This window comes from Mustelus asterias, chromosome 8 (assembly GCF_964213995.1).
Source record: "Mustelus asterias chromosome 8, sMusAst1.hap1.1, whole genome shotgun sequence".
NCBI classification, from domain to species: domain Eukaryota; kingdom Metazoa; phylum Chordata; class Chondrichthyes; order Carcharhiniformes; family Triakidae; genus Mustelus; species Mustelus asterias.
The window spans coordinates 81,790,034-81,813,795 of NC_135808.1; the positions used below are offsets into that span (position 1 = coordinate 81,790,034).

General features: G+C 43.4%; 1 protein-coding gene across 3 annotated transcripts in view; it reads right to left on the reverse strand.

The window, feature by feature from the left end:
- Nucleotides 1-23,762, reverse strand: part of kifap3a (kinesin-associated protein 3a) — a 213,617-nt gene that overhangs the window by 42,429 nt on the left and 147,426 nt on the right. For all 3 annotated transcript variants that reach the window (XM_078218349.1, XM_078218351.1, XM_078218350.1), the window contains exons 18-19: nucleotides 22,809-22,998; nucleotides 6,695-6,791 (exon numbers count right to left, since the gene is read on the reverse strand). In XM_078218349.1, the coding sequence (XP_078074475.1) occupies nucleotides 6,695-6,791; nucleotides 22,809-22,998 (287 nt within the window). The remainder of the gene's footprint in view (nucleotides 1-6,694; nucleotides 6,792-22,808; nucleotides 22,999-23,762) is intronic.

Genomic DNA, 23,762 nt, shown 5'->3' on the forward strand with positions numbered 1-23,762 from the left:
CAAAGAATCCTAACCCTTGAAATTATAATGTGACAATGTTATCACTAAACTTAGTTGCCTGAATCTCATTTAGTAGCAAGATCACCAAGATTAGCTGTTGTGGGAAACCATAGAGAGATAAAAATAATATTTCATAAATTTTAGTAAGAATAAGCAGTTTTATCATTGAACATAGAACAGTACAGCACAGAACAGGCCCTTTGGCCCACGATGTTGTGCTGAATCTTTTCCGAAACCAAGATCAAGCCATCCCACTCCCTATCATCCTGGTGCGCTCCATGTGCCTATCCAATAACCGCCTGAAAGTTCCTAAAGTGTCCGACTCCACTGTCACAGCAGGCCGTCCATTCCACACCCCAACCACTCTGAGTAAAGAACCTACCTCGTACATCCCTATCTTCCACCACGAACCTTATAGTTATGCCCCCTAGTAACAGCTACATCCACCCGAGGAAATAGTCTCTGAACGTCCACTCTATCAATCCCCCTCATCATCTTATAAACCTTTATTAAGTCACCTCTCAACCTCCTCCGCTCTAAAGAGAAAAGCCCTAGCTCCCTCAACCTTTCCTCATAAGACCTACCCTCCAAACCAGGCAGCATCCTGGTAAATCTCCTCTGCACTCTCTCCAATGCTTCCACATCCTTCTTATAGTGAGGTGACCAGAACTGCACACAATATTCCAAATGTGGTCTCACCAAGGTCCTGTACAGTTGCAGCATAACCCCACGGCTCTTAAACTCAAACCCCCTGTTAATAAAAGCTAACATACTATAGGCCTTCTTCACGGCTCTATCCACTTGAGTGACAACCTTCAGAGTCTGTGGATATGAACCCCAAGATCTCTCTGTTCCTCCACATTCCTCAGAACCCTACCTTTGACCCTGTAAACCGCATTCAAATTTGTCCTACCAAAATGAATCGCCTCGCACTTATCAGGGTTAAACGCCATCTGCAATTTTTCGGCCCAGCTCTGCATTCTATCAATGTCTCTTTTCAGCCGACAACAGCCCTCCACCTCATCCACTACTCCACCAATCTTGGTGTCATCAGCAAATTTACTGATCCACCCTTCAGCCCCCTCCTCCAAGTTAAAAATCACAAATAGCAGAGGACGCAGCACTGATCCTTGTGGTACACCGCTGGTAACTGGTCTCCAGTCAGAAAATTTTCCATCCACACCACCCTCTGTCTTCTATGAGATAGCCAGTTACTTATCCAATCAGCCAAATTTCCCTCTATCCCACACCTCCTTACTTTCTTCATGAGCCGACCATGGGGGACCTTATCAAACGTCTTACTAAAATCCATGTATATGACATCAACTGCTCTACCTTCATCAACACACTTAGTTACCTCCTCAAATAATTCAATCAAATTTGTGAGGCAAGACTTACCCTTCACGAATCCATGTTGACTATCCCGGATTAAGCTGCATCTTTCTAAATAGTCATAAATCCTATCCCTCAGGACCTTTTCCATTAACTTACTGACCACCGAAGTAAGACTAACCGGCCGATAATTACCAGGGTCATTCCTATTTCCTTTCTTGAACAGAGGAACAACATTCGCCACTCTCCAGTCCTCTGGCACTATCCCCGTGTGCACAGTAAGAAGTCTCACAACACCAGGTTAAAGTCCAACAGGTTTATTTGGTAGCAAATACCATAAGCTTTCGGAGCAGAGCTCCTTCATCAGATGGAGTGGATATCTGTTCTCAAACAGGGCACAGACACAGAAATCAAATTACAGAATACTGATTAGAATGCAAATCTCTACAGCCAGCCAGGTCTTAAATGTACAGACAATGTGGGTGGAGGGAGCATTCAACACAGGTTAAAGAGATGTGTATTGTCTCCAGACATATTCTGTAATTTGATTTGTTTGTCTGTGCCCTGTTTGAGAACAGATATCCACTCCATCTGACGAAGGAGCTCTGCTCCGAAAGCTTATGGTATTTGCTACCAAATAAACCTGTTGGACTTTAACCTAGTGTTGTGAGACTTCTTACTGTGCTTACCCCAGACCAACGCCGGCATCTCCACATCATGACTATCCCCATGGACAGCGAGGACCCAAAGATCAAAGCCAAAGGCTCTGCAATCTCATCCCTTGCCTCCCAAAGAATCCTAGGATATATCTCATCTGGCCTAGGGGACTTATCGACCTTCAGGTTTTTCAAAATTGCTAATACATCTTCCCTCAGAACATCTGCCTCCACCAGCCTATCAGCCTGTATCACACAGTCATCCTCAAAAACATGGCCCCTCTCCTTGGTGAACACTGAAGAAAAGTATTCATTCATCGCCTCTCCTATCTCTTCTGACTCCATGCATAAGTTCCCACTACTGTCCTTGACCAGCCCTAACCTCACCCGGGTCATTCTTTTATTCTTCACATAAAAGAGTAAAAAGCCTTGGGGTTTTCCTTGATCCGACCTGCCAAGGACTTCTCATGCCCCCTCCTAGCTCTCCTAAGCCCTTTTTTCAGCTCATTCCTTGCTAACTTGTAACCCTCAAGTGACCCAACTGAACCTTGTTTTCTCATCCTTACATACGCTTCCTTGTTCCTCTCGATAAGACATTCAACCTCTTTTGTGAACCATTGTTCCCTCACTCGGCCATTTCCTCCCTGCCTGACAGGGACATACCTATCAAGGACACGCAGTATTTGTTCCTTGAACAAGCTCCACTTTTCATTTGTGCCTTTCCCTGACAGTTTGTTCCCATGGATTTAATAAACCAGAATGAAAATGGTTCATTTGGTGGAACCTGCCAGTGTAATAATGGAAATGCTTTGTTTTGTCACTCATAACTGATATGGTATTGCATACTGTAGCTGTGCAAAAGTTTAACCTGAGCTACAAGCAAGTTGGCACAGCGTAAGGTTAGGGTTAAACATGTGGCTCAAAAATTGGTGCACCAGTACCAGGGAAAGAGGAAGCTGCACCACTGGGACATTCCTCCCTTGAACCATGCTAGGACTAGTGTCCTGGTTTGCCATGTTTCAGTGAACCCTAGACCCTCAACCCTAATCCCTCTCGAGAGCTAAGGGACAAAGGAATGTCGTGCAGAAACTCATTCAGACATGAACCAGGTAGTCAGTGTGCTGGCAGTAGACAGACAGGAATCAGACATGAGCAATAGCTGAGGAGCATCACAGACCATTCCTCACTGCAAGTCGGCATCGCCCTCCTGCACTGACTGGCAGCAGGCACTGAAGCACTCCCCAGCCGCATGATGATTAAGGTCTCTTCATCCCTTGATACCCTGATCACAGTGGGACATGCTGGTCCTACTCCATGAAGCTGGAGGCTATGAAGGCATCCTTAGCCTTCCTGCCCATGCACACCCTTCCCCCTGCCTGGCTTCCATCCTCCAGATTTTCAGTGGCCTCTTCCTCAACTTTCTCCTGAACGTCATCCTCATCCAAGGACATGTGCTGCTCCTCCATGTCTTCCTTATGAAGGCTGTCGCTCAGCTGCAGCGCCAGGTTTATGTAGGGCACAACAGACCATCACGATGTGGTCCAGTCGAGGCAGCGGAAGTGCATCTTCAGGAGGCTGATGCACCACTCTCACAGATCGGGTGGCATCCTGAGCTTCATTATATCGTCCCGCTTCTGCTGTCTCTGGCTTCTGCACTGGTGTCTTTAGCCAAGGCCTCGGGGGGGGGGGGGGGGGTTATCCCTTGTCCCCTAAAAACTATTCTTGCAGCCTGGTGTGACCCTCCAAAATGCCAGGGATCTGAGATTGCCCAATGATGTAACTATTGTGCATGCTCCTTGGAAAACGTGCACATGTGGATGAACCGCATCTGTTGGTCACATGCCAGCTGTACATTGAAGAAGTGGAACTCCTTCCTGTTTATGAAGGGGACTCCTTGATGCCTCGAGTTGCACATAGCGACATGGGTGCAGTCGATCGCCCCTAGCAGCTGTGGCAGGGCAGCTATGTTGCCGAAGCCCATAGCTCTCTCGTCTTGCTGGACTTCGATTTTGGTGTTAGCTCCACAATATTTTGAATCATTATAAATAACTCTACAGAGACTATGGTCTATATGGACCATAATCCTTCAGCCCGTTAGCAAGTTTCATACCAAGAATCTGAGACTATTTCGTTGAACTTTAATGCTATAAATACATAATTTGAAAATTATTAATGTAGAAAGAAGAGTCAATATTGCATACTTAGCAGATATAGGGTGGGATTCACCCAAAAAATTCGAAATGTCGAATTTGTGCATAAACTGGAGTAAATCCCGCTGGTTTTCTCAGCGGGATTTTCAAAATGAATCTCCCACACTCTGTGCATCACAGAGAGCCCTAGTGTGAATCATGTGAAACATCAGTGGGTGGGGCCTATTCCCGCTGGAGGCCGGCAGTATAGCGCTGAGCGGGCCACTGCGCATGCGCTGATCTGTCAGCGCCCAGGTCGGCGCATGCGCAGTAACCCACACTGCCGGCGTCCTGATCGCTGGCCAGCCCCACGACCCTGCACCACTGTCTCTCCGACCCCTCCCACCGCCCAATCGCTGGACTCCCGGACGTCTCCGGGGCCAGCCTGCTGGGCAGTGCTAAGGTGCTCCCTGGGCATTGCCACTTGGGCAGTGCCAGGAGGGTAATTGAATTCTTCCTTACCCCCGACTTCCTGTAGGGCCTCGATGCCCTCCCTTCACTCCAGCAGAGTTGGGCCACCAGCTCCCCACAAACGAGGAGCTATTGTAAACCCAGCTGGAGTGAAACACTCCTGGCAAGGCAGAGATTCTAGCGGGCCCAGAGACTTCAGTCACGAGCCCGTAAATTACATGCAAATTCTAATTTCTATAAATTATACAGCTCCGTGCTGATTTCTGGTGCGGAGCTGATGGCACCAGAAATCCAGCAGCCAGAGACTCGTGGAGGTCACGGTGCCCAGCGGGGAGCCCACAAAATGGCCTCTGCTCGAGTCTCCTGGCCCGCTGCGCTACAAAAGCAGCGCAGCGGGCTGGGAGAATCGCCCCCATATAGTGAATGCTTTATCAAAAGTTTAAATGCGGAGGAAAATAGATGTCATGACTAGAATGGACTTGTGTGCGGTATAATTATCATCGAAAAATCATTTTTCTTTGTATATTTACGGTAAATTTCTTCGCTTCTCCACAGCTCGGTATCTCCGGACATGAATAAAATATTCCAATTTGACTTTCTCGAATCCAAAATAGATGACTTCATACTTTCCCCACAATGAACCCCATCTGCTACAGTTTGCCTATTAAGTCTGTTTGTATTCCTTCTGTAATACATCTACACAACTTGCTGTGCCTAATTTAGTAGGCAACACAAATATTTCACTGGAATCTTGTACCTGCTTGACTTGTTAACTGTGCTCTAATGTGGTAACTAATAACTGTCTATTAAATTCTTCCCACAATATTCTGTTCAAATGGGATAGGAGAACTTAGTCCCAGGACCAAAGGAAGCAAAGCCATTGAATTTAAATCAAATATATCTAAGATACATATTTCATTCGCAATTCTGATAGCGCCGGCATTCTCTGATCTCGTTTGCCCCATCACCGCTGCCAGTGAGAATGAAGAATTTGGCACTCAACCAAAACTCCATTTACCACAGCAAGACTGGAGAATCCCAGCCGTGGCTGAGGTTGGAGAATTCGGCGTATATCTTCAAAAGAAGTTTGAATGATATATCTGAAATTGACTTCTTCCCAGATGGCTTCAGGATGAAGCCATCATGAAAGACCTTGAAGAAGTGTTTTGGAATGACACCCGGGCACATTCCATTTATCTAGATGTTGGGTGGATAAAGGCATTCTCCGGTTTGCTTTTGGGGACAGTCTGTGATGTTGAAGCTGAGGAAATTATTCAGTATACTTAAGATATTTATTGAACACAACCTGCTGTGTTTCAAGTCCCACTATGCCTTATGCTGATGTGAAAAAATGTGAACTTTTCAAATTAGCAACAATTATCTCAGAAAAAAACAGACGTGCTGAAACACACTTGTATTCAGATTGCAAATTTTGTTTCTATGCAGTTGCTGGCAGGTTATTACAATAATGAGCTTGTATAATTATCAACTACACAATGACCAATTACAAATATTTCGTGCAGGAACGAAATTCCCAAAAGCTAGACGTAGACGAAGCTGTTGAGTTGCAGCAATTGAGTAATAACACTCAAATGCTCCTTCGAGCATACCACCATTCAAAAGGTAGAAAACACTAGATGCCTTGTTTCGGTGACTGAAAGAATTCCATTACAATGAAGACAATAACTACCTACTCAACATTTAAGCACATAATTGTAGCAGTGTAGAATCATACTAGCACAGGGAAGATAGCAATTATAGTGAATTAAAAGATGGGGGCAAACCATTATATTTACAAACGTATTTTACAATACAAGTTTTTCATTTACAGGCAGTAATCAATCTGAACAAGCTAATGTTTTAGAGTCATCACTTTGTTGTAGTTTTTTACCTTCATTTACTGGATCTTTTTTCAGCATGTATTTTAACACAAGGCTTTGTTTTTTAAATAAATTTCATGAATACTGTGGTGATTTTCTGACAATATTTAAGAAATGTTAAGTTTAAGCCATAATTTGTATCTTATAAAAATAAATCAGACCATTATTCTCTATCATCTGCACTTTGCATGATACTGCAGCTTGTTGTCACATCATCTAAGCATACCTGCTAAAAGGATGCTGTCCAACCAGGTCACCATTTTGAAATTGGTAGTCACTTAAAAAATCTGGGCTAATAGTTCCATCAGGGGGTAAAAGTCCATCTGCAAAAAGAGTTAACAAATGATCATCACTGCCCAGAGCTGAATTTTGGTTTACATCTTCACAAGCTGATAATTTGGTTAAGTCATACATGTTGCCACTGAAAATAAATATAACATACATTGATACATTACCTTTGTTGACATGGTTGTACATACTAACATTCTCTTGATAAAGGTCAAGTATATTGCAGGCAAAGAAAAGACAGGAGGAAATAATCAGGCAGAAAGGTATTTTTTTCCCCACATGGTTTCTAGGTTTGATGTTTAATTGGGTCACTGTTCTTTATGGGGCCTTGGCTTTCCCATCATCATTTCTCCATCTTGTATATTTCTGCAGCCTATTTTAGCAGTGTGCCCTGGGCTAGTTATTTACAAATGGCAATTGGAGTCTGACAATGTCGAGAAGGGGAGCAGACAGCTTGGCACTTACCCAGAGTGATCGTAAGCAGAATGCATTGCAAAGAGAGTGTAAAAGTTGGATATCATGTCCAACGCCGGCATCTCCACATCATATCTGATTCAAGTCAGAATTTGGTGCCTGGAGGCAGGAGAAACTGCTTTTTGCCTCCAATATTTATAGTGATTCATCTTACAGATTAAATTTGATCAACCTTTACCTAAAAATAAGTAATTAGTTGAAAGATTAAAAACTATAAACTAAATTGATTAGAGTCATAGAGATTTACAGCATGGAAACAGGCCCTTCGACCCAACTTGTCCATGCCGCCCTTTTTTTTTTAAATCCCCTAAACTAATCCCAATTGCCCGCATTTGGCCCATATCCCTCTATACCCATCGTACCCATGTAACTATCTAAATGCTTTTTAAAAGACAAAATTGTACCCGCCTCGACTACTACCTCTGGCAGCTTGTTTCAGACACTCACCACCCTCTGCGTCCCTCTGGACACTTTTGTATCTCTCCCCTCTCACTTTAAACCTATGCCCTCTAACTTTAGGCTCCCCTACCTTTGGGAAAAGATATTGACTATCTAGCTGATCTGTGCCCCTCATTATTTTATAGGCCTCGATAAGATCACCCGTCAGCCTCCTACGCTATAGAGAAAAAAGTCCCAGTCTATCTAGCCTCGCCTTACAACTCAATCCATCAAGTCCCGGTAGCATCCTAGTAAATGTTTTCTGCACTCTTTCTAATTTAATAATATCCTTTCTATAATAGGGTGACCAGAACTGCACACAATATTCCAAGTGTGGCCTTACCAATGTCTTGTACAATTTCAACAAGATGTCCCAACTCCTGTTGATTAATGATTAAATAACATGAACTAATTAAATAAATACCTTTTTAAATAAGGTTAAATAGGATTGACAGTTCAGCAAGTGGAGGTCTTAGAACATAGACCAGTACAGCACAGAACAGGCCCTTCGGCACACGATGTTGTGCCGAGCTTTATCTGAAACCAAGATCAAGCTATCCCACTCCCTATCATCCTGGTGTGCTCCATGTGCCTATCCAATAACCGCTTAAATGTTCCTAAAGTGTCTGACTCCACTATCACTGCAGGCAGTCCATTCCACACCCCAACCACTCTCTGCGTAAAGAACCTACCTCTGATATCCTTCCTATATCTCCCACCACGAACCCTATAGTTATGCCCCCTTGTAATAGCTCCATCCACCCGAGGAAATAGTCTTTGAACGTTCACTCTATCTATCCCCTTCATCATTTTATAAACCTCTATCAAGTCTCCCCTCAGCCTCCTCCACTCCAGAGAGAACAGCCCTAGCTCCCTCAACATTTCCTCATAAGACCTACCCTCCAAACCAGGCAGCATCCTGGTAAATCTCCTCTGCACTCTTTCCAGTGCTTCCACATCCTTCTTATAGTGAGGTGACCAGAACTGCACACAATATTCCAAATGTGGTCTCACCAAGGTCCTAACCCCATGGCTCTTAAACTCCAACCCCCGTTAATAAAAGCTAACACACTATAAGCCTTCTTCACAGCTCTATCCACTTGAGTGGCAACCTTTAGAGATCTGTGGATATGGACCCCAAGATCTCTCTCTTCCTCCACAGTCTTCAGAACCCTACCTTTGACCCTGTAATCCACATTTAACTTTGTCCTACCAAAATGAATCACCTCAAGTTCATCAGGGTTAAACTCCATTTGCCATTTTTCAGCCCAGCTTTGCATCCTATCTATGTCTCTTTGCAGCCTACAACAGCCCTCCACCTCATCCACTACTCCACCAATCTTGGTGTCATCAGCAAATTTACTGATCCACCCTTCAGCCCCCTCCTCTAAGTCATTAATAAAAATCACAAAGAGCAGAGGACCAAGCACTGATCCCTGTGGCACTCCGCTAGCAACCTGCCTCCAATCCGAAAATTTTCCATCCACCACCACCCTCTGTCTTCGATCAGATAGCCAGTTACCTATCCAATCGGCCAACTTTCCCTCTATCCCACACCTCCTCACTTTCATCATAAGCCGACCATGGGGGACCTTATCAAACGCCTGACTAAAATCCATGTATATGACATCAACTGCCCTACCTTCATCAACACACTTAGTTACCTCCTCAAAAAATTCTATCAAATTTGTGAGGCACTACTTGCCCTTCACGAATCCGTGCTGACTATCCCGGATTAATCCGCATCTTTCTAAATGGTCGTAAATCCCATCCCTAAGGACCTTTTCCATCAATTTACCAAGCACCGAAGAAAGACTAACCGGTCTATAATTACCAGGGTCATTTCTATTCCCTTTCTTAAACAGAGGAACAACATTCGCCATTCTCCAGTCCTCTGGCACTATCCCCATGGACAGCGAGGACCCAAAGATCAAAGCCAAAGGCTCTGCAATCTCATCCCTTGCCTCCCAAAGAATCCTAGGATACATTTCATCAGGCCCAGGGGACTTATCGACCTTCAGTTTATTCAAAACTGCCAGGATATCCTCCCTCCGAACATCTATTTCCTCCAGCCTATTTGCCTGTAACACCTTCTCTTCCTCAAAAACTTGGCCCCTCTCCTTGGTGAACACTGAAGAAAAGTATTCATTCATCACCTCGCCTATCTCTACTGACTCCATACACAAGTTCCCACTACTGTCCTTGACCGGCCCTAACCTTACCCTGGTCATTCTTTTATTCTTCACATAAGAGTAAAAAGCCTTGGGGTTTTCCTTGATCCGACCCGCCAAGGACTTCTCATGTCCCCTCCTAGCTCTCCTAAGCCCCTATTTTAGGTCATTCCTTGCTAACTTGTAAACCTCAATCGAGCCATCTGAACCTTGTTTCCTCATCCCTACATAAGCTTCCCTCTTCCTTTTCACAAGACATTGCACCTCTTTCGTGAACCATGGTTCCCTCACTCGGCCATTTCCTCCCTGCCTGACAGGGACATACCTATCAAGGACACCCAGTATTTGTTCCTTGAAAAAGTCTTGCGGCGCATTGGATAGTGCCCTTGTCTCTGAGTCAGAGATGCTGTTCTCTGCAGCCATGAAAGGGAGTTCCAAAGTTGTGTTACCAGCCTGATGTCGCTAATTTGGACAAAACGCAAAAGACTAGAAGTCCTAATAAAAAAGGATAACAGAGAACTGGACTCAGAAAAGCAGGAAGTAGAGTTAGTGTTTTTTTAAAATTTATTAGTCAGAAGTAAGGCTTACATTAACAGTGCAATGAAGTTACTGTGAAATTCCCCTAGTCGCCACACGCCGGCGTCTGTTTGGGTCAATGCACCTAATCAGCACGTTTTACAGACTGTGGGAGGAAACTGGAGCACCTGGAGGAAATCCACACAAACGCGGGAAGAATGTGCAAACTCCACACAGACAGTGACCCAAGCCGGGAATCGAACCCGGGTCCCTGGCGCTGTGAGGCAGCAGTGCTAACCACTGTGCCACCATGCTGCCCCATCCTTGTGGGTGGAGATGAGAAATAATCAGGGTCTGAAATACTGGTGGAAATAGTTTACACACCTCCTAACAATAGCTAACAACTAAGGTAACGCAATGATCATGGGAGACTTGAATCTTCATGCAGATTCAACAAAAAAAAAATTGCAAAAGTAGTTTGAAGGGCAAGTAATGGAATGCATTTGAGACAATCTTTTGGAACAATGCATCTTGGAACCAACCTGGAAAGAGGCCATTTTAAATCGTATTTTGTTTAATGATATGGGTCAGATATTAATCTCATAATTCTCTGGGAAAGAGTGATCACAATATGATGAATTTCACATTGAGTTTGAGAGTAATGCATTAAATTAGAATATTGAGCTTAAATAAAGCCAACTGCACAGGTATGAAGGGCAAGTTTTCTCAGGTAGGATTAGAATAAAAGGTATGACAATAAGTGAGTAATGGTACTGATTTAAAGAAATATTTGACAATTCTTAACAGATCTACTTTTCATCAAGAAATAAAAACACCAGGGGAACAAAGATCCATTTGTGGCTAACTAAAGAAGTGAAAGATATTATTAGATTAAATGCAGTGTAATATTGCCAAGAACACTAACTAGCCTGACAATTGAGTGAGTTCTAGATACCAAACAAAGTGGGCGGCAGTGTGGCACAGTGGTCAGCACTGCTGCCTCACAGCTCCAGGAACCCGGGTTCGATTCCTGGCTTGGGTCACTGTCTGTGCAGAATCTGCACATTCTCCCTGTGTCTGCATGGGTTTCCTCCGGGTGCTCCAGTTTCCTCCCATAGTCCAAAGATGTGCTGGTTAGGTGCATTGGCCATGCTAAATTCTCCCTCAGTGTACCCGAACAGGCGCCGGAGTGTGGCGACTAGGGGATTTTCACAGTAACTTCATTACAGTGTTAATGTAAGCCTACTTGTGGCTAATAAATAAAAACTTTAAACTTCAATCTAAAAATTGATAAGGTGAAAATAGAATATCAGAGTAAACAAAACAAAAATATAAAAAAATGCAAGAGCTTCCAGAACACAAAACAAAAATCAGAAATAATGAGGAACAAAGAATCTCGTCAGAGTGAGGAACTCAGTAAATTAGTAAAGAAAAGGTACCAGAGAAATTAATTCAACTGAAAGCCAACAAAACTACAGGCATTTAGAGAGGCAAGTACTGATTAGGGACAGTCAGCATGGCTTTGTGAGTGGAAAATTATGTCTCACAAATTTGATTGAGTTTTTTTGAAGGGGTAACCAAGAAGGTGGATGAGGGCAGTGCAGTTGATGTTGTCTACATGGACTTTAGCGAGGCCTTTGACAAGGTACCGCATGATAGGTTGTTGCATAAGGTTAAATCTCACGGGATCCAGGGTGAGGTATCTAAATGGATACAAAATTGGTTTCTTGACGGAAACCAGAGGGTGGTTGTAGAGGGTTGTTTTTCAAACTGGAGGCCTGTGACCAGCAGTGTGCCTCAGGGATCAGTGCTGGGTCCACTGTTATTTGTCATTTATATTAATGATTTGGATGAGAATATAGGAGGCATGGTTAGTAAGTTTGCAGTTGATATCAAGATTGGTGGCACAGTGGACAATGAAGAAAGTTATCTCCAATTGCAACAGGATCTTGATCAATTGGGCCAGTGGGCTGACGAATAGCAGATGGAGGTTAATTTAGATAAATGCAAGGTGATGCATTTTGGTAGATTGAACCAGGGCAGGACTTACTCAGTTAATGGTAGGGCGTTGGGGAGAGTTACAGAACAAAGAGATCTAGGGGTACATGTTCATAGATCCTTGAAAGTGGAGTCACAGGTGGACAGAGTGGTGAAGAAGGCATTCAGCATGCTTGGTTTCATCGGTCAGAACATTGAATACAGGAGTTGGAACGTCTTGTTGAAGGTGTACAAGACATTGGTAAGGCCACACTTGGAATACTATGTATAGTTCTGGTCACTATTATAGAAAGGATATTATTAAACTAGAAAGAGCGCAGAAAAGATTTACTAGGATTCCAACCGGACTTGATGGTTTGAGTTATAAGGAGAGGCTGGATAGACTGGGACTTTTTTCCCTGGAGCATAGAAGGCTTAGGGGTGATCTTATAGAGGTCTATAAAATAATGAGGGGCACAGATCAGCTAGATAGTAAATATATTTTCCCAAGGGTAGGGGAGTCTAAAACTAGAGGGCATAGGTTTAAGGCGAAAGGGGAGAGATACAAGTGTCCAGGGGACAATTTTTTCACACAGAGGGTGGCGAGTGTCTGGAACAAGCTACCAGAGGTAGTAGTAAAGGCGGGTTCAATTTTGTCTTTTAAAAAGCATTTAGACAGTTACATGGGTAAGATGGGTATAGAGGGATATGGGCCAAATGCAGGCAGTTGGGGTTAGCTTAGGGGTTTAAAAGAAAAGGGCGGCATGGACAAGTTGGGCTGAAGGGCCTGTTTCCATGCTGTAAACCTCTATGACTATCTCCTTGACCTGATGACCGAGGGTTCTAAAAGAGGTGGGTGCAGAGGTGGTGAATGCACAGCCTGTGATCTTCCCAAATCCCTAGATTCTGGAATGGTTCCAGTAGTTTGGAAGATAGCAAATATGAATGCTATTCAGGAAAGGAGGGAGAGAGAAAACAGGACATCAGTCATTATTAGAGAAGTGGGATACTTAGAAAAACATAATTAGACAGAGTCAGCGTTTTTGGAAAAAAGGGAAATTGCGTTTGACAAGTCTATTAAGAGTTTTTTGAGGATGTAACTAGCAAAGCAGATAAAGAAAAAATACTGGATCTAGTGCATTTGGATTTTCAAAAGGCATTTGATAAGACATGAAAGGTTGTTCCACAAGATAAAAGGGCTCATGGGATTGAAGGTAATATATTAACATGGATAGAGGATTGGTTAAAGGACAAAAAACAGAGAGCAGGAGTAAAAGGGTCATTTTCAGGTTGATAGGTTGTTAATAGTGCAGTACCACAAGGATCTGTGTGGTGCCTCAGTTATTTACAATCAATGTTCATGACTTAAAATAAGGGACCAAATGTAATGTATCCAGGTTTGCTGGCAATACAAAGCTAGGTGGAAAAGTAGCTGTGAGGAATTCACCAACAGTTGGATTTTAACAGCAATAGCATGAAACCAAAATCAAAACTATTTCTGGGTCCTGATCCTGTTCAAGGTTGATGCGGATCATCCAGCAAAACTTTTATTTTGTGTGGTTAATGATCAATTAGTGGTCCAATTAGGGATGGCAGATACTTTCAGGAGCTAGACAAGGTAGGCCCAACTTAAAGGACACCCATCAGTCACCAATCACATCATCAGTGTGTGCAAGAGTAGAGCAACAACAACATCAGACTATTGTGGAAGGGTGGCCCCACCATTCAGCGATGCCTCCCTGTAGGTTCTGATAAAGGTGGTAAGGGCCCATGGGAACATCTTATTTCTTGAGAGCAGCAGGAGAAGGTTGTCTGCCAGATTAAGCAGGCACGATTGAAGGTTGCTCAAGAGATTAGCAGCTGTAGTGTGTTGATCAGGACATGGATCCAGTTTAGGAAGCAGTTCAGACCTTCTGGTCTGGCAAGATGCAACACCGAATTGGCAGATGTGAAGTAAACATATTCTGAGACTACCTCTAAATGGAATAGCCTCAAGGCAGTCACTGGCAAGGAAAATTTATGATGCATGTGCCCATGTCAACTTCTCATCCAAATGAAAGGTTTTGAATCTTAGAAATTCTCTACCCCAAAGGGTTGTCGATCTCCATTGCTGAATACATTGAAGGCTGGAATATTTGGTCCCTTGTGGAATTAAGCAGTTGGGAAAGTGGAATTGAAGCCTGTGATTGTATTGAATGGTGGAGCAGGCTTGACAGGCTGCATGGTCTACTCCTTTGTCCTGTTCTTGTTTTTAGAGGGGCAAAGAAGACTTAGGAGAATGATTTTGAGGTTGAGGAATTTCAGTTACATGGATAGACAAGAGAAGCTGAAGTACAGAAGAGGAGAGCGAGAGAAGATTCAATAGAAGAGTTCAAAATCATGAGGAGTCTGTCCAGACAGGATAGAGAAAAACTGTTTCCAATGGCAGAAAGGTGTCTGAGAACAAGAGAACAAAATATGAAGTGATTGACAAAAGCACTGTAAGAAATTTTTTTTACACATCATGTGGTTACAATCTGTAATGTACTGCCTGGACTGATGGTGGAGGTGGTGTCTATTGTGGCTTTCAGGGAAGAATTGGTCAAGCAGCTGAAGGGAACAAAATTTGCAAGGGGACAGGGAGAAGGCCAGGGAGTGGGACTCGTGAGAGCTGGCATGGTCTCAATGGGCCAAATGGTATCCTCTGAGCTACTCTACGATTCATTTTATAATCACAAATGAGGACAAAGACAAGGCGAAGAACTGTAGGATTTTCAAAGTGCTTATTTATTGTGGAACATAGAAAATATGTCCTTAAACAAGCACTGTATGATTTTCATTTGGGAGACCTGAGCTGTACTGCATGTCTTGACAACATAATATATAACAGAAACACAGAATAACACATCACAAAAGGAGGCTGTATAACACATTGTGAAAAAGTTATCCAATTCCTTAATAACGCCCCTGTTCTATTCCCATAGTCATGAAATGTTTTCCTATGTATTCAATTATCTTTTTGAAGTTATTGAATCTGTTTCCACCACCCTTTCAGGTGCAGCATTTCTGATCATAACTTAAAATTCTCATTATACCACCAGCTCTTCTGCAAATTACCTTTTAGTTGCGTCCTTCTCCTGCCACTGGAAAGATTCCCCTTCATCAAAACTATTGAAAATTTGAAATATCTCCATTATATCATTGCTTAAGCTCTCCAAATTTTCTCTTCTCTCTATGTATCTAAGTCGCCCTAATAAATCTCCTCTGCATATTCTCTAAGGGCTTAACATCCTTCCTAAAGTATTCCTATCAGCAATTCCGAATTGCGCTGCAGAAGCCTGTGAGTGGGGCTTAACATGCCCAAAATCCTGCAGCTCCGATCGGCACCTCCAACTGTGCACGTGCAGTAATAAAAAGATAGAATGCAGCTCCCTTGCCACGTCACTCCTGGGCCGGATAATGCTTCCCCTTGTCCCCTACATTGTCCCACCCCCACAACATTACTGACCCCCTAACTCCCACCCCCTCCACCACTCAGACCGATTGCGGGCCCCTCCCCCTTCCCCCCCCAATCACAGGCAGAGTGGCAATGGATCCCCCCCTTCCCCCTCACTGATCTTAGGCAGAGTGGCAGTGGATCCCCCATTCCTCCTCACTGATCTTAGGCAGAGTGTCAGCGGACCACCCCTTCCCCCTCACTGATCACGGGCAGGTAGTCCAAAATTTCAGAGACAGAGTGCATAAGATTGAGCGTGAAAACGCGCCCGAAAAACGGATCTGGAACTCTCCCATTTTCAGGCTAGCTGGACACTTAAAAATAAATCTTGTGAAATTCCTCCCATTATTTAAAGAAGGGCGGGAATAGCAACTCAACATTTCCAGTTACAGACAGAATAGAAATGAGAATAGAAAAGGAAAGGGAGGGCAGTCACAATATTAGTTAAAGGAACAATCACAGCTGTGAAGATGGATGTTATACTAGAAGGATTAATGAAGCAATATTAGTTAAACTGAAAAACCCAACAAAGTTAGGCAAAAGAGAAAATGCCAGAAAAGCTCAGGTCTGGCAGCATCTGTAAGGAGAGAAAAGAGCTGACGTTTCGAGTCCAGATGACCCTTTGACCTGCTGAGATTTTCCAGCATTTTCTCTTTTGGTTTCAGATTCCAGCACCCGCAGTAATTTGCTTTTATCCAATAAAAGAAGGGGCAGTTCTGGACTTAGTTTTAGGGAATACACCTGGGCAGGAGGAAGGGATGTGAGTGGAAGAGCATTTTAGCGGCAGTGATCAAAATACTGGTAGATGTGGAAAAGGATAAAGACTGACCAAGTGTAATAATTTTAAATAAAAACAGAAAATGCGAGACTCAGCAGGTCAGGCAGCACCTTTGAAGAGAGAAACCAACATTTCAGGTCTATTACCTTTCATCCTTGGTTTTTCTGTTGATACTCTTTTCCAAGTATTAAACTTGGAAAAGGCAAATTTTAGCAAACTGAGATGTGATTTGGAAATAGTGGGCTGGAAACAACAATTGCAAAGTAAATTAATGAAGAATGATGGGCGACATTAAAGGACGAGATTAAAAGGATTCAGAACAAGTATGTTCACACTAGGAAAAAGGAGTGGAACATGACCACCAGATGCAAAAGAACGTACAGAGAAGAATATGACAAAAAGAGGAAACTTCTGTCAGTTGCTCAGAGCTTAATAGCGCAGGAAGCCTGGAAGAGTATAAAAAATTCAGTGTGTAATTACAAAGTAAAGAGAGGGCATGAAAATGAATTGTCAAGCTGCAGTAGCTGGCCCCTTTAAGGAGCATACACCAGGATGGACATGTGACCTGATTACCCAAGAGACAATGGGCATGGAGATCTTGGTGCAGAACGCAGGGTTTGGTAGCCAGAGTAGATCCTAGATCTGGAAGCGTTAATGTTATGAAAGTACTCTATATTTATCTGCTTGTAAATAAACCATTATAGCTCTTTCTATACTAATTGGTGGTTGCCAATCCTTCCAATTACGACACAAGTACATTCAAGAAACCTCAAATGTGTTTTATAAATGCATTATGGTTTTCAAATACATAAAAAGGATGAGAGTAGGGCCAAGAGACTATAAAATGAATTTGGGTGTCGTTTTTAACAAACATTTATCATGTTTCCTCCAAAGAAAGGGATAAAACAAACATTAAGGAGGAGTGTGAACTACTGGTTGAATAAACATACTGAGGGAGGAAATGTTATGGTGTTCAGTATCCTTTAAAAATGGATAAATCATCTGGCCCGGAAGAAATGTATCTCAAGCTACATAGGGAAGCAAAGGAGGAAATAACAGAGGTTCTGATCATCAGTTTCCAATTCTCTCTGGTTGCTAGAGGATTACTAATATTATGCCATTGCTGAAAAAAAGAGGGAGGAAGCACTAGTAATTACAAGCTAATCATCCTAATTTTGGTGACGTAAACAACATTCAGATGATATAAATTGTCATTTAGAGAAGCATGGATCAATAAAGGACTTTCAGCATGAATCTGGTAAGAGGAGATGGTGTTTGATTAACTTGATTGAATTGTTTAAGGAAGCATCAAGGAGAGTCAATGAGGGAGTGAGTCTGACATATTTTAGCAAGGATTTTAGCAAGGTTCAGACCCCATGTGTCTGAATGATCAATAAATTAGAAGCTCATGGGATCCAAGGGAATGTGGCAGTTGGATCCAAAACTGGCACTCTGTGGAGGAGACAGAGACTGTGGCTCAGCTGTGAATTTCTGCATATAGAAAGATAGAAAGCAGCACAAAACAGGCCCTTCAGCCCCACAAGTTGTGCCGAACATATCCCTACCATTTAGGCCTACCTATAACCCTCCATCCTATTAAGTCCCATGTACTCATCCAGGAGTCTCTTAAAAGACCCTTTTGAGTTTGCCTCCACCACCACTGACGGCAGCCGATTTAACTCGCCCACCACCCTCTGTGAAAAACTTACCCCTAACATCTCCTCTGTACCTACCCCCCAGCACCTTAAACCCGTGTCCTCTCGTTGCAGCCATTTCCACCCTGGGAAAAAGCCTCTGAGAGTCCACCTGATCTATGCCTCTCAACATCTTATATACCTCTATTAGGTCTCCTCTCATCCTACGTCTCTCCAAAGAGAAAAGACCGAGTTCCCTCAGCCTATCCTCATAAGGCATGCCACTCAATCCAGGCAACATCCTTGTAAATCTCCTCTGCACCCTTTCAATCTTTACCACATCCTTCCTGTAATGAGACGACCAGAACTGAGCACAGTGCTCCAAGTGGGGTCTGATGAGGGTCTTATATAGCTGCATCATTATCCCTGGACTACTAAACTCAATCCCTCGATTGATAAAGGCCAGCACAGAATACGCCTTCTTAACCACCTCCTCCACCTGCGGGGCCGATTTTAGAGTCCTATGGACCCGGACCCCAAGGTCCTTCTGATCCTCTACAGTACTAAGAGTCTTTCCCTTAATATTGTACTCCTTCATCCCATTTGACCTGCCAAAATGGACCACTACGCATTTATCTGGGTTGAAGTCCATCTGCCACTTCTCCTCCCAGTCTTGCATCCTTACTATGTCCCTCTATAACTTCTGGAGGCAGATTTGCACAGGATGCATCTATGAAAATCAAATCACACCAGGTAAAACAAACTCTGGCTGATTAGGTCACCATAAGTGTGTAAAAGGTAAAAATTAAATATATGGTTGGTAAGAGGCGGCACAGTTTTTAACACTGTTGCCCCACAGCACCAGGGACCCGGGTTCAATTCTGGCCTTGGGTGACTGTGTGGAGTTTGCAAGTTCTCCTCGTATCTGTGTGGGTTTCCTCCCAGTGCTTCAGGTTCCTCCCACAGTCCAAAAATGTGCAGGTTAGATAGTTCGACCATGCTAAATTGCCCCTTAGTGTCCAAAGATGTGTAGGTTAGGTGGATTAGCCTTGGTAAATGTGCGGGATTACAGGGATAGGGAGGACGGGAGGGCGTGAGTGGGATGCTCTTTCAGAGAGTTGGTGCAGATTTGATGGGACGAATGGTCTCTTTCTGCATTATTGCACTATGTTTTTCATGACTAGAAGGCTCGCTAGTCATGAAAACTAGAATCCAGCTGGATTCCACATGACTCAGTACTGAGCCCCCTGCTGTTTGTGATACAATTCAATGACTTCGACTTAAATATAGGGAGTGCAACTAAGATGTTTGCAGTGACACACAAAATGGCCATAGTGTTGACAGTGAGGAATAAAGTTGTAGCATACAGGAAGATGCTGATGGACTGGTCAGCTGGAAGGTAGAGCAGAAATTGGAATTAGACATGTGGAAGACAAACAAGGTGAGGAAAGGAAAATAAATGGCAGGACACTTCAGGTTTACAGTCCCTGAAAGTACCAGGACAAGCAGATAGGTTTTTTAAAAAATTCATTCATGGGACATGGGCATCGCTGGCTGGCAAGCATTTATCGCCCATCCCTAGTTGCCCTCGAGAAGTGGTGAGCTGCCTTCTTGAATTGCTGCAGCCCATGTACTATGGGTTGGCCCACAACGCTGTTAGGGAGGGAATTCCAGGATTTTGATCCAGCGACTGCAAAGGAACAGCGATATATTTCCAAGTCAGGATGGTGAGTAGCTTGGAGGGGAACTTGCAGGTGGTGGTGTTCCCATGTACAGATGAAAGTGGTCGTGGGTTTGGAAGGTGCTGTCTAAGCATCTTTGGTGAATTGCTGCAGTGCATCTTGTAGATAGTACACACTGCTGCTACTGATTGTCAGTGGTGGAGGGAGTGGATGTTTGTAGATGTGGTGCCAATCAAGCAGGCTTTGTCCTGGATCAAGCTTCTTGAGTGTTGTTGGAGCTGCACCCATCTAAGCAAGTGGGGAGTATTCCATCAAGGTGGAATACTCCCCGCTTGTACAAGCTACTCACCATCCTGACTTGGAAATATATCGCTGTTCCTTTGCAGTCGCTGGATCAAAATCCTGGAATTCCCTCCCTAACAGCATTGTGGGCCAACCCACAGTACATGGGCTGCAGCAATTCAAGAAGGTACCTCACCACTTCTCGAGGGCAACTAGGGATGGGCAATAAATGCTTGCCAGCCAGCGACACCCATATCCCACGAATGAATTAAAAGAAAAACCTATCTGCTTGTCCTGGTACTTTCAGGGACCTGTAAACCTGAAGTGTCCTGCCATTTATTTTCCTTTCCTCACTTTGTTTGTCTTCCACACATCTAATTCCAATTTGCAGATGGTAGATAGGCTTTGAGAAGTCAGGAGAGGAGTTACTCGCCGCAGTATTTCTAGCCTCTGACCTGCTCTTGTAGCCACTGTGTTTATGTGGTGAGTCCAGTTGAGTTTCTGATCAATAGTAACCCCATGGATGTTGACAGTGGGGGATTTAGTGATGGTAACACCATTGAATGTCAAGGGGCAGTGGTTAGACTGTCCCTTATTGGTGATGGTCATTGCCTGGCATTTGTATGGCACGAATGTCACTTGCCACTTGTCAGCCCAAGCCTGGATATTGTCCAGATCTTGTTGCATTTGAACATGGACTGCTTCAGTATGTGAGCAGTTGCGAATGGTGCTGAACATTGTGCAATCATCAGCGAACATTCCCACTTCTGACCTTATGACAGAGGGAAGGTCATTGATGAAGCAGCTGAAGATTGTTGGGCCTAGGACACTGCCCTGAGGGACACCTGCAGAGATGCGCTGGAGCCAAGATGACTGACCCTTCACAACAACAACCATCTTCCTATGTACCAGGTATGACTCCATCCAGCGGAGTGTTTGCCCCCTGATGCCCATTGATTTGTTTTGCTAGGGCTCCTTGATGCCACACTCGGTCAAATGCGGCCTTGAAGTCAAGGGCTGTCACTCTCACCTCACCTCTGGAATTCAGCTCTTTCGTCCATGTTTGAACCAAGGTTGTAATGAGGTCAGGAGCTGAGTGACCCTGGTGAATCCCAAGCTGGGCATCACTGAGCAGGTTATTGCTGAGCAGGTGCTGCTTAATAGCAATGTTGATGATTCCTTCCATCACTTTACTGATGATTGGACAGTAATTGACAGTAGACTGATTGGGCGGTAATTGACTGGGTTGGATTTGTCCTGCTGTGTGTGTACAGGACATACCTGGGCAATTTTCTACATTGTTGGGTAGATGCTAGCGTTGTAACTGTACTGGAAGAGCTTGGCTAGGGGAGCAATAAGTTCTGGAACACTAGTCTTCAGTACTATTGCCAGAATGTTATCAGGGCCCATTGCCGTTGCTTTATCCAGTGCCTCCAACCGTTTCTTGATATCACGTGGAGTGAATCAAATTGGCTGGAGACTGGCATCTGAGATGCTGGGGACACTGGAGGAGACCGAGATGGATCATCCAACCGGCACTTCTAGCTGAAGATTGTTGCGAATTTAAAAAGACAAAGGAAATTTTCCTTTACTCCAGGCCATGGGCAATAAAAGAGCAGGAAGGTTATGTGAGAAGTGCATAAAAACACTAATTACATGCAGTTAGAATACAGCAGTGTGTTCTGGTCACCACATTAAACAAATGATTTGACTGCATTAGAGAGGATACAGAAGAGATTTATGAGAATGGAGAAATTTAGCGATGAGATGGGTGCGAATAGGTTGTGCGCATTTTTGGAACTGAGGAGGTTAAAGGGAGATTTAATTGAGGGATATCAAATTATGATGGAACTAGACAGAGTGGATAGAAAGGTCCTATTTCCAATAGCAGAGAGGTCAGTAACCAGCGGGCATAGATTTAAAGTGAGTGATGGAAGAATTAGAGGGAATAGGAGGAAGAATTATTTTCATCTAGACGGTGGTGTGGGTCTGTTTCTGAACTCAGCACCTGGAAGGATATTACAGGCAGAAACCCTCAATGCTTTAAAAAAAAAAATTGGATATACACTTGGTGTCTACAAGGCTACAGATCAAGAGCTGGAAAGTTCGATTAGACTGCATCACAGTTTAGATCTGGCATGGATACAATGGGCCAAATGGTCTCTTTCTGTGCTAGAAATCTTTCTATATCTCTATATCATTTGATGCCTCTGCAATGTAATGACTTTTTTACTCCAAAGAAATAATTCCAGCAAATTGATGAGTAATAGACCTATTGCTAACTGTTTCAGTAAGTGGCTCGGCTGAGCGGTATTTAAAGTCCCAGGAAGAGGATGAGAATTTTAACATGTTAAATTGTTTGTTTGAGAAATATTGCTATAAAAGATTACTAACCCAGGTAAGTGAAAAGAGGCTGAAATTTCACAAATGCACAAGTACACAGTGATACAAACATCCGAAATGGCAGATTAATTGGGTTGATCTGTCATGGTTTAGTAATTATTTTAAAACTTTCGAAATGAAAATCTGGTGTCCTTAATGGTAAAAAAATCTAAACAATAATTTCCAATAGTTACTGCTTACTTTACTTATTTTTTGTGTGTTATATATACCCTGTTTAGTTACCTGCGTTATAGAAGAGGTCAGGTCTTTCAAGAATGTCTCCTTCATGGATATACGTCTCTATCCCATCATCACCATATACGCAGGGCTCACTTTCATCCATCTGGCGGTTCTCTACCATTTCCAGCCACTGAGAGTTGTGCCAGCGAAACTTCTCACTTTGAATTTTTTTGGCCCATTCTTCATCATACTCCTGTCGGAATTTCAACATGTTTTATTGTCTGAGTGATGAGGTGGGAATCCTCAGACTGTATGGACATACCACAACCGTCTAGGTAAACATAAACACCACTTAACCTCTTGAACCTGTCAGGAATGCAAGGAGCACATTTATCTTTTGGCATTCAAAAACATTGTTTCATTGGCAGAATAAATGGCTAGGGCTTGCTTTCCTCAGAAAAAACGTCATCTGGTCTCTGCTTTCTGGCTTTATTTTCACAAACATCATCGAACTAAGGGAATTTGAAGATTAGTGGTCCAAAGGAGTTATCACCTTTCCCTTCTCTAAATGCAAGTTATCTCTTCCTGGTTCAGTTATATCTTAGAACTTGAACTAAGCTAGTTAAAAATGCATAGGAAAATATGTTTTTACCAACAAGTTACATTTATATAACAACATTAACATAGCAAAAAATCCCCAGGGAGTTTCAAGCAAGGGTGCCAAACATGGACACCCATCTAAAGAAAGAAACATTAGGACAGCTGACCAAAAGCTTCATAAAAGATTTGAGTTTTAAGGCTCTTCTTAGAGGAGGACGGAGAGGTTTAGAGTGGGATTTCCAGAGCTTAGGGCCCAGACAGCCAATGATGAGGCGAAGAAAGCAGTGAATGCACAAGTAGTCAGACTTGGAGGAACGCAGAGTTCTTGGATGGTTGCAGGTCTGGAGGAGGTTACAGGCAGGGGTGATTAAGGATGTGAAACATTCTGAATTCTGTAGATACAAAGTCAATGGAGAT